We start from the raw sequence: 16,355 nt of genomic DNA on the forward strand, positions 1-16,355 counted from the left end.
AGTTATCAAGAGAAGATACACCACTGACTGGGAGACAATACTCGCAAAAGACACATCCGATAAAGGACTATGAGACAAATTATATAAAGAACTCTTACAACTCACAATAAGAAAACTGGGGCGCTCGGGTACCTCAGTTGGTTAAGCATCCAACTTTGGCTCAGATCACGATCTCAGTTTGTGAGTTCGAGTTCCGCATTGGGCTTTGCACTGAAAGCTCAGAGCTTGACGCCTGCTTCGTTTTCTGTGTCTCCCTTTCTCTCGTTGCCCCTCCCCTGCCTGTGCTCTCACTCAAAACTAAGCATTTTTTTTTTTTAAATGTTTATTTTTGAGAGACAGAGCGCAAGCTGGAGAGGGGCAGAGAGGGAGGGAGACAGAATCCGAAACAGGCTCCAGGCTCCGAGCTGTCAGCACAGAGCCCGACACAGGGCTTGAACCCACGAACTGTGAGATCATGACCTGAGCCAAAGTCAGACGCTCAACCGACTAAGCCACCCAGGCGCCCCAAAAATAAACATTAAAAAAAAAAACCCAGTAAGAAAACAACCCAGTTAAAAAAAACGGACCAATAATTTTAACAGACACTTCACCAAAGGACATATACAGAGGGCAAATAAGCATATGAAAAGATGTTCTGCATCCTAGGTCATCAGGGAAATGCAAATTAAAAAACACTCAGAGACCACTACACATTATTAGAACGGCCTAAATCCAAAACACTGGGAACATCAAATGTTGGCAAGCATGTGGAGCAACAGGAACTCTCACTCACTGCTGGGAAAAATGCAAACGATACAGCCACTCTGGAAGACAGTTTGGCAGTTTCCCACAAAATCAAACATACCATACACTCTAGCAATCACGTTTCTTGGTATTTACCCAAGAGTTGAAAACTTACATCCACCCAAAAACCCGCACACAGACGTTTACAGCAGCGTTCTTCACAATTACCAAAACTTGGAAGCAACCAAGATGTCCTGCAGTAGCTGAATGGACAAACAAACTGTGGTACATCCAGACAGTGGAATATTACTCAGTGGTAAAAGGAAATGAACTGTCAAGCCATACAAAACCACAGAGGACTAAATCTTAAATGCATGTTACTAAGTAAAAGAAGACTATCTGAAAAGACTACATACTATACAACTCCAATTATATAACATTTTGAAAAGGACAAACTATGGAGTCAGTAAAAAGATTAGTGGTTGCCAGGAGGAAGAGGGGATAAATAGGCGGAACATGGCTGATATCAGGGCAATGAAAATACTCTGTATGACACCATAATGACGGATACAGGTCATTGTACATTTGTCTAAATTCACAGAATGTATAACACCAAGAGTGAACCCTAATGGAGACTATGGACTTTGGGTGATTATATCAATACAGGTTTGTCAATCGTAAGAAATGTACTACTCCAGGGGCACCTGGGTTACTCAGTTGGTTGAACGTCCGACTCTTGATTTCAGCTCAGATGGCCTCAAAGTTTGTGAGATTGAGCCCCGCGTCGGGCTCAGTGCCAAAAGCACAGAGCCTGCTTGGGATTCTCTTTCTTCCTCTCTCTCAGTCCCTTCCCAACACGCATGGTCTCTTTCTCTCTCAAAATAAATAAAATAATAAAAATAAATAAACAGATAACTCTGGCGGGAAATGTTGATAAGAGGGGAAGCCGTGCATGTGCAGGAGCATATGAGAAATCTCCGTGCCTTCCCTTCAATTTTGTTGTGAACCTAAAGATACTCTAAAACAATGACATCTTAAAAAAAATTAAGAGACAAAAGCAAATACTTTTTCAGAAGGAACAGCTGGCTGGATTTCAAAAAGATGCTTGGCACCAGAAAGGCTATGATATAGATTTAAAGCTATTTGGTTCCTCTAAGAAAAGCTGACCTGTGGGATTTGCTTACTGGTGCAGGTGGGAAGCTCCTGACAGGGTAGGTTTTCTCTAGGCTCACAGGCCCCAACTTGGCCTCAGCTGCTGGTTTGCACTGAGTCTCCTCCAAGTTGCCCCCAGAGGCAGCATCCAAGAGCTCCCTGTGGGTCTGTCTGTGGTGATGGTAGAGTTAACAGCCGCCATTTGACCTGGGCTCCAGTCAAGAGTGCAGGGGATTGTATAGCAAAGATTCCCTTGGGTAGGAGCGAACCTGCCCCTCGGTTAATCAAACTTAACATGTTGGTGTCTTTCGTTCCAGTCTTTCTTCTCACTATAGATTTATCTGAATGGTGCCGTGATTCTATTTTCTATGTTTTTTTTTTTTTTTAATGTTTATTTATTTTTGAGACTGAGAAAGAGCATGAGTTGGGGAGGGGCAAAGAGAGAAAGACACACAATCTGAAGCAAGCAAGCTCCAGGCTCTGACCTGTCAGCCCCAATGCAGGGCTCGAACCTACGAACCGTGAGATCATGACCCGAGCCAAAGTCGGACGCTTAACAGACTCAGCCACCCAGGCGCCCCTCTATATTCTGATTTAAAAGATTTTTTAACTTGACACATAAGGCTTTCCTGTTAAAACGGCATGGAGTGGTAGTGAAAGCACATCCTCCCACTGGTCTCCTTGCCTATTTCCTCCCTTGGGAGAGGCCAGTATCAGGGCTTTGAAAAGAACAACGTGGCTCACCTGGGTGACAGGTTAGAGTGGCACATGGCTTGTGGTGGATGCTGTGCTCGCTGCTACAACCTTCACCCACGTGCCTTCTGATGGCCGCGATTCCACTGAGGAGATGCAGTTATTAAGAATTTAGCCCACTGAGGCTGGACGTTAACGTGTTACTCATTTTTTAAGACTATGGATGAGAATGTACTTAACATTATTTCTGGGGCAGCATCTCAGAAGTGGCATGACTGGTCAAAGGAATGGTTGTTTCCAGCTTCTTTATAGATGAGCAGTTGTTACAGATATGTTTCCCACAACACAGAGCTTGCTGGTGTGTGCCTGGCCCACACGAGGAATCAGGAGGGCAGGGAAGGGCCAGGAGAGGCAAATACATGAGCTGCTCCTGTTAGATTTGGAGGTGAAAGAAGATGCCTCACACTTGATTCCATGCAAAGATTAAACAGATCACACTGCTCACCTTCAGCTACTTCCCCACTGGGCACTCTAGGTTCTGCCCTTGCCCTGGTGCCCCCTTCTTCCCTCTGGCCTCCACCACAGTAAAACCCAACGAGTTGGGCAAACACCAATGAAGCACAGAGAAACCAGAGCTGCATGCGCTGAGGGCATCTGTCAGTTCTGACCCAAGAGGAAAGGTCTGGCCAGTGCTGCCGGGCCCTGGACCCCTCTGACCAAGGAGAGAGCTTGGGCTTGCAGCCTTGACAGAAATCCACAACCTTGCTCACTTTGCCTGCTGTAGATTCTCACGGTCAGCTCTACTTATGATGAGCGATGGTAAACTAAGTATCTTTCTTAAATAAACCTCCTTAGGTAAATGAGGCTTAAAAAACAAAAAAGGGTACAGAGACTTTTAAGTAGACTATTAAGTCAATGCTGGTTTGGGGGGTGCAGAGTGACAGCTGGTATCACAATAATGTCAGGAGATCTCAGGTGGGTCTTTAGGCTAGGCAGACCGCTCTCTTGAACTCCAGACCCAAACACCCCACGGCCCCCACGAGGGTACCACGGCCCAGGTACAGCATGCAGGGATACGTGAACTCCCCAGCAGCCTTCTCCATGCTCTGGTCCACCGAGTAACTGAGCCATGGCCCTCCCCTCCACTAGCCTGCAAGGTTCTATCAGCCCCACTTCCTGATGTTCCTCCTCTGCCGGTGTGCTTTGGCCCGGCGTGTCTAGGCACCCTCCACAACTGTGGCCAGTGACCTTGGAGGCACAGTTCACCCCGTCACGCTCTATGTGGACCTTCCAAAGGTGCTCAGTGAACACGTGAGCCCTGCTTGGCTCCAAGGCCCACCTGCACCGCACGCAGACACTCACCTGCACTCCCAACTGCTACGGCACAGTACCTGCATGTCTGCTGCTTCACTCCTGCTTCCTTTGTCCTGAGTGCCCAGCCACTAAATCAACTAGCCCAGACTGTTGCTCCTGGACATTTTGTTACACATGCCATCATATCTCTTCACTTTCTGAGTTGGAACCTATGTTATTTATGGCCAAAAACATCCTCATGGGTGCAACACCTCCACACTGAGTTCAGCATCCACCCCATAAGCCCCTGCTGGTCCCTACCTAGCAGCAGTGACTTCCCAACCCCCCCACTCCAACAACCTGCCGCCAAGGAACCTCCCCTAGAAAGGAGGAATTGCAGAACCCACCCAAAGAATGCACAGGTACACACAGACCCAGCCTGAGGGGATGGGATGTGGCTGCGTGGCTGGAGACAGCAGGGAAGTCAAGCTGCTTGTCCCACACCTTCCGTGGAGCCTGCACACAGGCTGAGGGTTCCCGCTTCACACAGCCTAAGGCACCACATTCCCACTTTCCTCACATTCCTTCACTGTCAACGTCTGATCCTATAAAAGTACAAAGTCAAAAACGGGAAGAGCCTGGCTCTCTGCCCAAGAGCCTGGCTTACTCTTAGCCTAGGGCTGCCATCTCTGTAACAAAGGGAGCCTAGCAAGCACCAGAGACTTTCTCTATAAGGCACGTGGAAAATGGAAGACCCCAAAGGCCCTGCACACCTGCCTCAGAGATGATTTGAGCTCTGACAAGTAGTTGACCATGGGGTGGCAGAGCTGGGTTCAAGGGTCAGAGTTACTGGACCCAACCCTGCCACCTTCTGACCGTGGGGCTCTGGCACGTTGAGCCCATGGGGGTTGGGGGGTGGAGGGGGTGCTGTGATCAACGTGTATGGATGGGTCACCTCCCATTTAGTACCCCCCTTACCTGAATGCCTGGTTCTCGCGGTTGTTCTGGAGAGCGATGGTTTCCACTTCTGGACCCCCGTCTGCTATGAACCTGGCCAACTTTTCTGCAAGGTTCTTGGCCTCTTCATCCTCTGGGGGTGAAACTTTAAGCAGGCTGTCAGTACTGAGCTCAACTCACCACACCCAACAGCCTAATTTCTGCTAAGAACCCCATGGGCAACAAGAGGGGTTTATTTTAGGAACAATGCAAAGAAAAACAGGCAAATGGGAATCAGATTACTACACTGGGACCAAATACCAGAGTTAATATTACAACATCCCACCCCGCACCCTGCCCCTTCCCGCCCCACAGATCACAGAACAGAATGTGAGTGAAGGTCTGGATCCAGGCCAGAGGGGATATGGGAGCCCCACCTCAGTCTTTCTCCCAGGGGTTGCCCATCCAGGTCTCACAAGGGAGTGGGCCTGGCCCTCCTTTCCTGGGGAGGTCAGGGCAGAGGGCCTTAGGTGACAAAAAAAAAAAAACGTACCTACCTCTGTGGCCTGTGTTTGGCCTAAACATCGATGCCCCTGCCACTTACCATAATCTGACTGGGCTTTTACTTCTTGACAGCTGGAGACCAGCTAGCATCTCCCCCTCCCCTGATACTCATTCCACCAGAAGCTCACTGCCTCCCTCCCCAAGTGTCAGGCACTACATTTATCTCTAGGTCTTCCGTGCCAGACAGGCAGGAGCTCATTTATACTTAAATGACCAAGAACCAACAAGTAAGCACTCCTCCCTCCTACCCCCTTTAAAAACACAGAGCTGAGCTCCAAAACATAATAATGACCTTGACTTTGGCCCTCAGACTCTTTCCCACCTCAGACCACTGGTGGGGAAGGCAATGCCCTGGCCACCTGAGAGGGCACAGAACTGGGCCATTGGCACCACCCCATGTACGGCAAGCCTCCAGGAACCCCGATTTCACATGGGGTGTGCTTTGTCCACACACCTCCCCAGAACCTCCCACATCCTCCACCCACTTACCTTTCTGAAAGGCTGCCTGCAACTTCTGCGCTTCCTTTCTTATCTCAGCCACCTTCTTTCTGTAGTAGAGGAATTCCCTGCTATTCTTATCATGCAAAAACCTGGAGAGAAGTTTTGCAAAACAGAGAGGAAGATGAGCAGTGGGGATGGGGTGACCCAATTAGCTTCTGAAGAATGTTGTGCAAAGCAAGCTGGTGAGCAGAGACACCTTGATGGGGCCCAAGACTAAGTCTCTGCACCACACTGGAGCCCCTGCAACCTCCGACATGAGTTAGAAAGCACTCAGAAACTCGGAACAGCATCTGGCCCGTGCGAGCAAGCACCCAGCCCCGACCAGCCTTAGTAACCAGTAGGGTTCTACAAGAATACACATTACTGTGTGACAAGAACATTAAGTAGTGGTGGCCTTCCCCTCCCAGAAATACTTACGAAAACGCCGGGTTATCCTTGTAGTTCTCCATAGCTACTTTTTCTAACTCGGGGCCTCCTTCTGCCACAAAGCGGGCCAATTTCTCTATCACTTTCCGAGTCTCGGCTCCCTCTGGGGGTGAAACTTTAAGGAGGCTGTCAGTACTGGGGTTCAACTCACACACCTCACAGTCAACAGGCACACTCTCTCTATGGACCACAACGACAGAGGGGTGGGGGAGAAGAGGGTGAAATGCGGGAGGTTGTCGGGTGTCCTGGGTCCAAGCACATAGCACTGTGATGAGGGGGGTGTCAGTCTAAACAATCTTTGTGAGAGACACTGGGTGGGAGAGAAGGGTGTGAGCCTCCCAGAGACCAAGCCGATCCCCAAACTGGGAGGGAGACATCAGAAAACATAGCCAGTCTCCCCCTTTTTTCTGAAATGCTTAATTCTTTTATTTACCAGTGTTCAGTTTAACAAATTTGTTTCCTGTCACCAAAGATGACAAAACCTTTTTAAAGTATCTTTACAAACTCTGACTTAAACACATCAAGAGTTTCAATCCATTGCTTTAAATGTATCAGGTGGGTTTCAATCCATTGCAATTAATGTCATCGCAGAAGCTCAATTGTCCCCTCTTGGCTGGTAGAGCCTCTTCAAGCTGGCTCCTGAGGTCTTTGGGCCTGACCCCAGGAGTCTCTGACGGCCTTCTCGCTATCTGCTGGGATAGGGTGCTCCAGGATCATCTCATACACTTCCTGACCAAACCTAGAGCCAGCCATTTCTCCAAGAAGTCCTGGTTTCCACGAGGGAGAAAGTGTGTTTCCAGACCACCATCTGGGTGCCAGAGGCGCTCACTGCAACAGGCTTAATCATTACCTCAGGGCCTTTTCAGTGAACAGAGCTATAAAAATATTTCTTAATATTTGTATTAGCCTCCCCGCCTTTGATCCACGTGGAACTTGCCTTTGTATCTTATTGCTGGCCTGTTCATGAGGCATCTGTCAGCCCATTTACGCTCACGTCCCTTTTATGAGAACTCCCAGGAGAAATCTCTCACTGCCAGTGCCTAGCAATGTTCACTGCTCTTGGCAAGAGGGCTAGACACTGAACCTGCAGCCAATCTTATTCCCTTTGTTGCTTCAGCTGCCAAGAAACTGAGGGATAGAGGTCAGGGACCTATGGCTTGAGGAGGATCCTTAAGAGGTCACAGGGACATTCTGTACCCACCTTTCCCCCAGCCTTACGCTCTTCCTGAGTGCCTGGTGATGACCTGCTTGCCATTTATAGGCACAGGTGCTTTTCTGGGGCCGCATCAACAGCAGGCCATAATAGGCCTCAAGGACCTTGAGACACTGCCTCTTGTGAAGCAGCACTTCCCATCAGAGCACTGTCAGAGCCGCTAGGATGCCTCAGGAAAAGCACCCTCCCTGGCTCCATCCTGAGAGATACTCTATGGTGCGAGGTTGGCCACTGACCTACTCAGATGCATGGCCAGAAGCCAGCACCCTCATCCAGGGTAACAAGTCTAAAGGCTATCACAGCATAACTATATAGTTACTTCAATCTGTCCTCACTGTCAGGGTGATATGACTGCACCAACCAGTCTGGGGCAGAGGTGGTGCAGGCATCCTTATGGCTCAGATGGTACTGAGGCCTTATTCTGAATGTGGATGTAGTTAGACACAGTAGGAGCTCTGCTGCCACCACCCTCCACCCTCCTACACAACAGGGCGTGGACTGGCTTCCCAAGAAAAATGATCATCCTTCCCCAGGGCAGGAGAACATGCCCTCCAACACGTGGGCCTGTACCTCTGGCCCAAACTGGTAAGCACAATAATCCACAATGGGAAGAAGCACCTCTGGTTCTAAGAGGGCTCAGAAAGTGCACCCAGGCTAGGGAGCCATGGAAGCTCCTCCTCTCATGTTGGACAAGGACAGACACAAGCAAGTGCTCCTCGGAGAATGCCCCTGCCCTGGTTGGAGACCAGCCTACATGAGCGGAGGATGGTTCCTATGGCTCCCAAGACAAAGTCCACAGTCTAGAGCACCTCCACACTTCCCTCTCACTTCTTCCCACGTTCTTGCTTCATTCCCCCTAACCATGGAGGGCCCCACTCTGGCCCTCAGCTCAGCCTGGAGGCCCCCCACCCCCAGCCACACTTTCTTCGCTGGCTGTGGGTCGCACCCACGGAACTGGAGGAGCAGTACTGGAAGGAAGGTGGCAGCCCCCGCACCTCACCTTTGATCTCTAGCCACTGCTCGTAGTCTTCCTCCTCATCCTCATCAGGAGACTGGAAGACGCTTGGGCGGCTGGCCACAGGTAGCTGCTTGGCATGCACGTAGTTCTTCACCTGGCCTGGTGGGCTGCTGATGAGAGGAGGCCTCTTGCCGGTGCGGGGGAGTACTCGAGTAGGGGCACTGGGCATGCTGGGTGGGGCATCTTGGGATGGAAGGAAAGATACTCATGCTCAAGGTCTGTGGTGCACAATTCCCTGTCTTCCCACCTAAACGTATGCCACAAATGCATTAAATGGGGCTGGGTCCTTGGCTTCCAGCATGGCAACTGGTAGGGGGTGGGAGCTCATTGAGGACGCCATCTTCATTTCATAGAAGAGGACACTAAGGCTCAGAGAGGAACGACTTGTCACGGTCACCCAGCCTGAAGAAAATAGGCTGAGCTCTGCAGGCAGCAGCTCTGGCAGAAGCCTCCCTAACACCTGCACTCAAAGCCCAGGGATGTGCCAGCTCTTCTGGATAAGACCTGAATCCCCACACCTGGCTTATAACCACTTCCTCTCATTGTCAGTGGCAAGCTGATGACAGCCTATTCAGGGCTTTTCAAACACAACTCCTGGCCTGAGGGCCTGCGGTGAAGGACCGATACAGTCTTTCCTCCCTCTCTGTGAGTGAATTTGGCTTTAGGTTAATTTTTTCAGCTGTCTCCTAGAAAACCTGACAAAGATTGATGGTGTTTTGTTTGGTCAGAAACGTTCTTACATTAAAAGTAAGCTGACCAGTAAATTGCACAACCACAGACATGGGTGGGCTCCCTACAGCAAGGGATTCTCATACCTCACATGTCTCATGGAGCTCCTGTGGGCCAGGTGCCCCCCCTCCCCCAATGGATAAGGGTCCCATCCCTCACATCTGAGCTGCTGCTCTAAACCACACTGCGGCCCCACAGTCCTGGTGTTGGGTTTATAACCCTTCAGGGAGCTTCCCTGGTATAATCTGAAATTGGTCCTTGAACTCAGAGGGCAAGGAAAGACCAAAGAAAGAGGCAGGCCACTCCAGGTTGGTGGGTAACAACTGTAATAAGCAACAGAAACTTACATGAGGCTTGTCTTAGGTGGCAGCAAAATGAATGGATCCCCACACCCACCCACCAAATCTTGAAGGTTTGTATTAAAAAAAAAAAAAAAAAAAAAAAAAGGCCTTAAATGGGTTCAGTCACATATACCATGCAGGTGTTCTCAATACCACATCCTATCTCAAGGCTATGTGCTTAGAGTAGCCTCTGGGAGCAGGGAAGACAAGGAAGCCCCACATTTCAAGTATAGGGGAGAGACTGAGAAGCCTCTGGAGTGCCAGGATCCAGCTCACAGGCACATCTTTTCAATGACATTCCCCAACACCTGGGCCATGTTTAGTCAGGGCCCCCCACCCCCGCCGACTGAAACCTGGCTTATTTGTTTCTGTTCCTATGGGGCAAGCACTTTGAAGGCTGGGTTTATGCTCTCCCCCTGGGCATTTACTGTAGGAATGAGAAGAATGAAAGTCCTCAATGAATGCGGGATGAGAGGAGGAAGTCTGAGGTGGGACCTGCCGTTTCTGAGACGCCCAGGGACCCCCAAGGGGAAAGAGCTGGCAGAGTGAGCCCCAGCAGGGGGAGACACAGGATGGGGGAGACCGCACTCACCTGTGCTAGTTTGTGCCTTCTGCAACTTCAGAAACTGCTGCAGGAAGCTGCCATCATTAGCAAACTTGTTGGAAACAGAAGAGTTGTGTGCGTTCGCAATTCTAGACCCGAGACAGAGGACAAAGAAAGTGAGCCACAAGAGGAAAGGCAGGGGCCTGCCTCGCCCGTTCCCCCACAGCATGCTCACCTAATGGGACCCAAAACCTGCTCCCAAAAATGTCTGGGAACTACTGAGAGCAGCCTTCATTGTAAGATGGAACACTCTTATTCTGGTCAAGGCAATACTACCTATATTGATGTTATCTCTACCTGCAATATTGACCCTACAGGTGCAAACGGTATCTCCAACAAAACAGCTTAAAAGCACCTGATCCTCCTGCACAGCACCTGTCGTACTTGTCAACTAATTAGCTGGGCTGCTTATTGGCTCCTATGTCTGTCTCTCCTGCCAGACAACAGAGATTTCTAAGGCAGGGCCTGTGTGTCTGCGTCCATGTGTGACTGCAGTTCTGGGCCTGGGCCAGCCAGAGCTTCTGTGGGTATCACAGGTGCACAGCACAACACCCAAAGCAATCTCTTGGTGGAATAACTAAAGGGGAATATTATACTCTTATTATTTTTACACTCTTTTTTGTTTGCCAAAAGTATATTTAAACACGTATTTTCAACAAGTCAGCACTAAAGCAAACCCAGGGACCCAAATGTTTAATTCAAATCTTGGGGCGCCTGGGTGGCTCAGCTGGTTAAGCTTCCGACTTCAGCTCGGGTCATGATCTTACAGTCCGTGAGTTTGAGCCCCACCTCGGGCTGTGCTGACAGCTCAGAGCCTGGAGCCTGCTTCAGATTCCATGTCTCCCTCCCTCTCCCTCTCCCTCTCTCTGTCCCTCCCTCAAAAAAATATTTAAATTCAAATCCATTTTCCCTGCTGATAAAAGCAATAGATGTTTATTATGGAGCAATCAGGAACATATAGAAATAGAAATCAAAGGGAAAAATACGAAAGTCTTTTCCCCTCAGAACAGCCACTGTTGACTCTTCGGTATTTTTCTTTGAAATAGAAGGAAATAAGGCTACAATCATAGTATATATCCTATTCTTCCATTTTCTGCTGTAACATACAATCTTGCCCAAATCTCAGAAATTCCTTGTATATACTGCTTTCAAGGCCCTACCTTACTCCATCCAATAATTGGTAAGAGCTTATTGAGCCCATAGATCAGGCCTTTTTCCTTTAAAATTAAGTTTTATTCTTCTAGAAATGTTATAATGAACTAAAAATGGAAACACCCTCATCACAAAAAGCACTGGTTAAATAAATTATAAGACTTCCATAGGGCTGCAGATGAAGGAACCCTGAAAAGCTAAAATTTTAGAAACAAAGCAATAAAGCACATTAAGTGAAAAACAAAAAAAGCAGGATATGAAACAACTATAGTATGGCCCTATTTATATCAAAAAATATTTGAATTTAAAAACACAAGTATTTGAGTTAAAAATTATTAGAAAAATCCATCAAAATGCAACCAGCACTGTCTGTGGGTTGCAGGGTTATGACTGATTTTGGTTTTGCCTCGTTTTCCTCTCCTTTACTTTCCAGAATATCTACTCTGTATAATTTTTTTTTTTTTTTTTTTTTTTTTTTTTTTAACACAAAGGAGGATCTGCAGATAACTAGCTTTAGCATTAAACAAGCAGGGCCTCTGGCAGCCCTTGTGCTCATACTGTTACCTCCCTCAAGAGGGAGGGAAAGAAAGTGGGGACAGTGAAAGGCAAGAAACACCTCAGGGCAGCAGCAAGACAGCAAATGAATCCCACTTATTAACAGATGGTAAGGGATATTATGCCGTTAAAAATGTTGGCTCTTAGGGGTGCCTGGGTGGCTCAGTTGGTTAAGTGTCCAACTTCGGCTCAGGTCATGATCTTGTGGTTCGTGGGCTCAAGCCCCGCATCGGGCTCTGTGCTGACAGCTCAGAGCCTGAAGCCTGCTTCAGATTCTGTGTACCCCCCTCTCTGCCCCACCCCTGCTTGTGCTGTCTCTTTCTTTCAAAAATGAATAAACATTAAAAAAAAAATTTTTTTTAATGCTGGCTCTTAAAGAACAGATAAACAAAACATGTTTCATCCACACAACAGAATATTATTTGGCCATAAAAAGCAATGACGTCCTGACGCATACTAAAAAGTGATGAACCTTGACAGCATTATGTCCAGTGAAAGAAGCCAACACAAAACGCCAAACGTTATATGAAATGTCTACAATAGCTTAATCCACAAAGACAGTAAATTAAGAGCTGGGGAAATAAGGAGTAACTGCAAATGGGCACTGCGTTTCCTTTTGGGGTGATACAAATGTTCCAGAACTAGAGAGTAGTGATGACTGCATGATGCTGTGAATATACTAAAGAATCACTAAATTGTACAATTTCAAAGATCAATTTTATGGCATACTAATTACATCTCAAGAATAAACCTTAAAAACTACGATGGTTCTAAAGAGTTGTAATGCAAGGAAAAGCTTTTCTTTTAAAAAGTTGAGGGGGAAGTGGCAAATAAAATTGATCACAACTTTGTGAGACAAAGCAAAGACATGGGAGGGGACTATAGCAAAGTGGATGTCTTGAAACAACTTGAATACTTCTTATTTCTCCAGTGAGAAAGTCTATTGTTTTTTAAATGTTTATTTATTTATTTTGAGAGAGAGCGCAATATAGAAAGCAAGCAGGGGAGGGGCAGAGAGAGAGAATCCCAAGCAGGCTCTGCACTGTCAGTGTGGAGCCTGACACGGGGCTCAAACTCACAAAACGTGAGATCACGATTTGAGCCGAAATCAAGAGTTGGATGCTAAATCGACTGAGCCACCCAGGCACCCCTTCAGTGAGAAATTCTAAAACTTGTTGTTCTATGCTTTTACAACAAAGAAATTAACTTTATTTCCAAAGCTACCTGTATTATGCACCCACCCACGTGATGCTCCCCTTCAGCTGTCTGATCCTGGTGTTGGGATCCAGCTGATTCTGGGATCTCTTGAAAGCATTCCTACAGGTCTTTCCCATCCTGGTACAAGTCCTTCCATAACTCTAGGGCAAGAGCCCACAAGCCCACTGACTTACAAATCACTCCATATCTAGTCTCCACATTCATGAGTGCCTCAGAGACCCCAGACTCTGGGTTCCCATAAGAATATGGTCTAGGGGTGCATAGGTGGCTCAGGTGGTTAAGCGTCTAACTCTTGCTTTCGGCTCAGTTCATGGTCTCACAGACTGTGAGATGGAGCCCCATGTTGGGCTCTGCACTGGCAGCGCGGAGCCTGCGTGGGATTCTCTCTCTCCCTCTCTGCCCCTCCCTGCTCATACACACACGTGCTCTCTCAAAATAAATAAATCAACTTAAAAAAAGAAACAATAAGGTCTAAGTTCTGCCCTCAAGGAGATGCCACAAATGCTTAGAAAAGGTAGGAGGGGAGCTGGGCCAGCTCTGGAGAGGGTTTAATATGTTCCATGCTTCACACCCCAGAGGAAGGGGCCTGCCTCTCTGATTATCGATCTCCAGCCTGAAATTCTTAGATCCTGTCATCCTGATCACATCACCCCTGCTCAAAACTCTTGGGAGCCCTCAACATTTCTCAGGAAAGGCAGGAGGGAACGCTGCCTGATCTACCCTCTGCTTGGCTCTGAAACAATTCCTTTGGTGTAACAGCTTAGCCACCTGACACATAAGGGCTCTCTTCCCTTCCTGCCTTCTGCCAGACAGGCCTTTCCCTACTTCCTCAACAGACTGGCTCTGAGAACACAGAAGAGCCTCTTCTGGGCTCCTACAGTGGCCGCTGCACCAGGGAACACACTACCTCATGTTACCCACTGGCAGCTCTGGGGGTAGAACTGGCACTCTCTTTATTAGTAGACCATGAGTCCCATAAGGAAAGAGATGGAGTTTGGGTCTTTGCTCTGTGCTACATCTCTGGCCCCAAGCCCACAGCTGCTCAGCACTAAATAACTGGTGAATACAGGCAGGCCATCTCTGAGCTCCCACATACCCCTCATTTCTCTCTTGCCACCTGAGCCTCCTGAAAGAGCATCTGTGTCACTCCTTGCATCATCAGGCTGTGGTCAGGTGCAGGTATAACCTGACTGATCTTGAACACAAAAACTTCTGCCAGTGACCCTCTAAGACCCCAATCCAGCCACAAGGGGCACTTACTCGCCAGGATGTGGGGGCTGAGGGCTGATGACCACCTGATTCTGCTTGGCTTTCTGCTCCATTTTGGCTTCAATTTCACGTTTCTTCTGAGCAATGAGCTCTTCCTGGTGAAGTATGTTCATGTTCATTTTTCCAGACTTGGGAGGTGCAACCCCAAACCACCGGTTAGCTTTCCCTGGGGAGACAGAAGCAAATCAGAAATCATCATTGCAGGGGGCACCTGGGTGGTTCAGTTGGTTGAGCATCCGACTTCGGCTCAGGTCATGATCTCACGGTTCGTGAGTTCGAGCCCCGCATGGGGCTCTGTGCTGACAGCTTGGAGCTTGGAGCCTGGAGCCTGGAGCCTGCTTCGGATTCTGTGTCCTCCCCCCGCCCCTCTGCCCCACCCCTGCTTGTGCTCTGCCTCTGTCTTTCAAAAATGAATAAACATAAAAAAAAAAATCATCATTGCTCTACAAACATGTTCAGCAGCTGCTACAGGAACGGCCCAGTTGCTGCTGCCTGCATCAACAGACATTTAAGCGTCTGTTTCTTTATTTACTCCATGAATGTTTAACTGAGTTATGTACCAGGTGCTCTGCTCAACTAGGGAAGGGGTCTCTGCCCGTGCGGATCTCACCTTGGGGTAAAAAGACAATGGACTTACAATGAAAAAGTACCCACAAAATCCTAAGAGCTCTCTGATAGAAACAAAAAAAAAGGTGGGAAGAATAATAGAAGAGCAACCTATACAGCTAGAGCAGCCAGAAAATAACTGTTAGCAAAGACCTCTTAAGCTAAAACCAGAAAGATAAAGAGCCAGCCTCCTGAAAAGCCACATGGGGAACTATCTTGGCAGAATAAGGAGAAGTTGCAAAAGCCTAAGGCAAAAAGAAGCCTGGTATAATCAAGGACCAGCAAGGGCCCACTGTGGCCAGAGTGGACTGTTACAGGAATGGGGGTGGGAGGCCAATGTAGGAGTCCAGGTTTTACTTAAAGGGCATTGGGAAGTGACAAGGGAGTATTATGCTGACAAACAGTATTTTTAAGGTCATTACGGCTACTACTTGGAGAGAGTACATGGTGGCAGCAAGAGACCAATAAGGAGGTGTACTGGCTCCAAGTAAAAGATAATGGTGTCTTCAGATGACCGTGTTAAGTGTAGAAATGAACAAGACACTTCAAAAGCTTCCCATGGGACTCAGAATAAAATCCAAATTCTGAAAGTTGACTTTCAGAAATGACTCCCCTCCTCACTTCCACTTCATTCTTTTTTTTTTTTTTTAATTTTATGTTGAGAGAAAGAGAGAGAGAGAGAGCAAGTGGGGTGGGAGGGGGGAGTGGGAGAGAGAGAGAATCCCAAGCAGGCTCTGCACTGTCAGTGCAGAACCCGATGTGGGGCTTGAACTCATGAACCATGAGATCATGACCTGAGCTGAAGTCGGACGCTCAACCAGCTGAGCCACCCAGGTACCCCCCCCACTTCATTCTTGATATTCTTCAAAACGACAAGCTTCCCTCCAGGCACTCCCATAGCTGGCAGCCTCTCATCTCAAATGCTTTCTGCTTAAAAAGACCTTCCTTGACTACCTAGTATCAGCAGCCTCCACCTCAATTCTCTCACATCATTATAACCTCTGTAAATATTTCCTCTTGGTGCACTGTCTGACGCCCCAGTAGAAAGTAATCTTCAGGAAGGCAGGGCCCTTTTTGGTTACCACTGCAACCCCAGCGCCTAGCATTGTGCCTGGCACACAGTATTCGCTGAATGGGTGAATGCACCCCAGTCGGAGGTTGGGGGGGGGGGCGCGGCCAGTCTGGGAGAGAGGGAAAGGTAAGCCTTGTGTTCAAGTGGGGGCTCGAAAGACCCAGGTAAGTGTGTACAAGGAGTCCTAGAGTAGTTCGGAAAAGCAGCTTTTCCAGAAAGCGGACACAGGCCAGACGGCGGCTGCTCGAAGAAAGGGGCGCAGGACAGCCCAAGGTTGCCGCTGTTTCGGG

The 16,355-nt window shown here is 48.3% G+C and overlaps 1 protein-coding gene across 3 annotated transcripts in view; it reads right to left on the bottom strand.

Moving 5' to 3' along the window:
* The window catches only part of SUGP1 (SURP and G-patch domain containing 1), a 31,673-nt gene that overhangs the window by 14,670 nt on the left and 648 nt on the right, over positions 1–16,355 (bottom strand). The window contains exons 2-7 of one of the 3 annotated variants that reach the window (XM_049642518.1): positions 14,379–14,553; positions 10,182–10,282; positions 8,502–8,702; positions 6,280–6,391; positions 5,851–5,951; positions 4,840–4,963 (exon numbers count right to left, since the gene is read on the bottom strand). In XM_049642518.1, the coding sequence (XP_049498475.1) occupies positions 4,840–4,963; positions 5,851–5,951; positions 6,280–6,391; positions 8,502–8,702; positions 10,182–10,282; positions 14,379–14,553 (814 nt within the window). Of the gene's footprint in view, positions 1–4,839; positions 4,964–5,850; positions 5,952–6,279; positions 6,404–8,501; positions 8,703–10,181; positions 10,283–14,378; positions 14,554–16,355 lie in introns of all 3 variants that reach the window. The other 2 variants (XM_049642517.1, XM_049642519.1) reach the window with 2 other exon arrangements.

The sequence above is a fragment of the Panthera uncia genome, chromosome A2, assembly GCF_023721935.1.
Source record: "Panthera uncia isolate 11264 chromosome A2, Puncia_PCG_1.0, whole genome shotgun sequence".
NCBI classification, from domain to species: domain Eukaryota; kingdom Metazoa; phylum Chordata; class Mammalia; order Carnivora; family Felidae; genus Panthera; species Panthera uncia.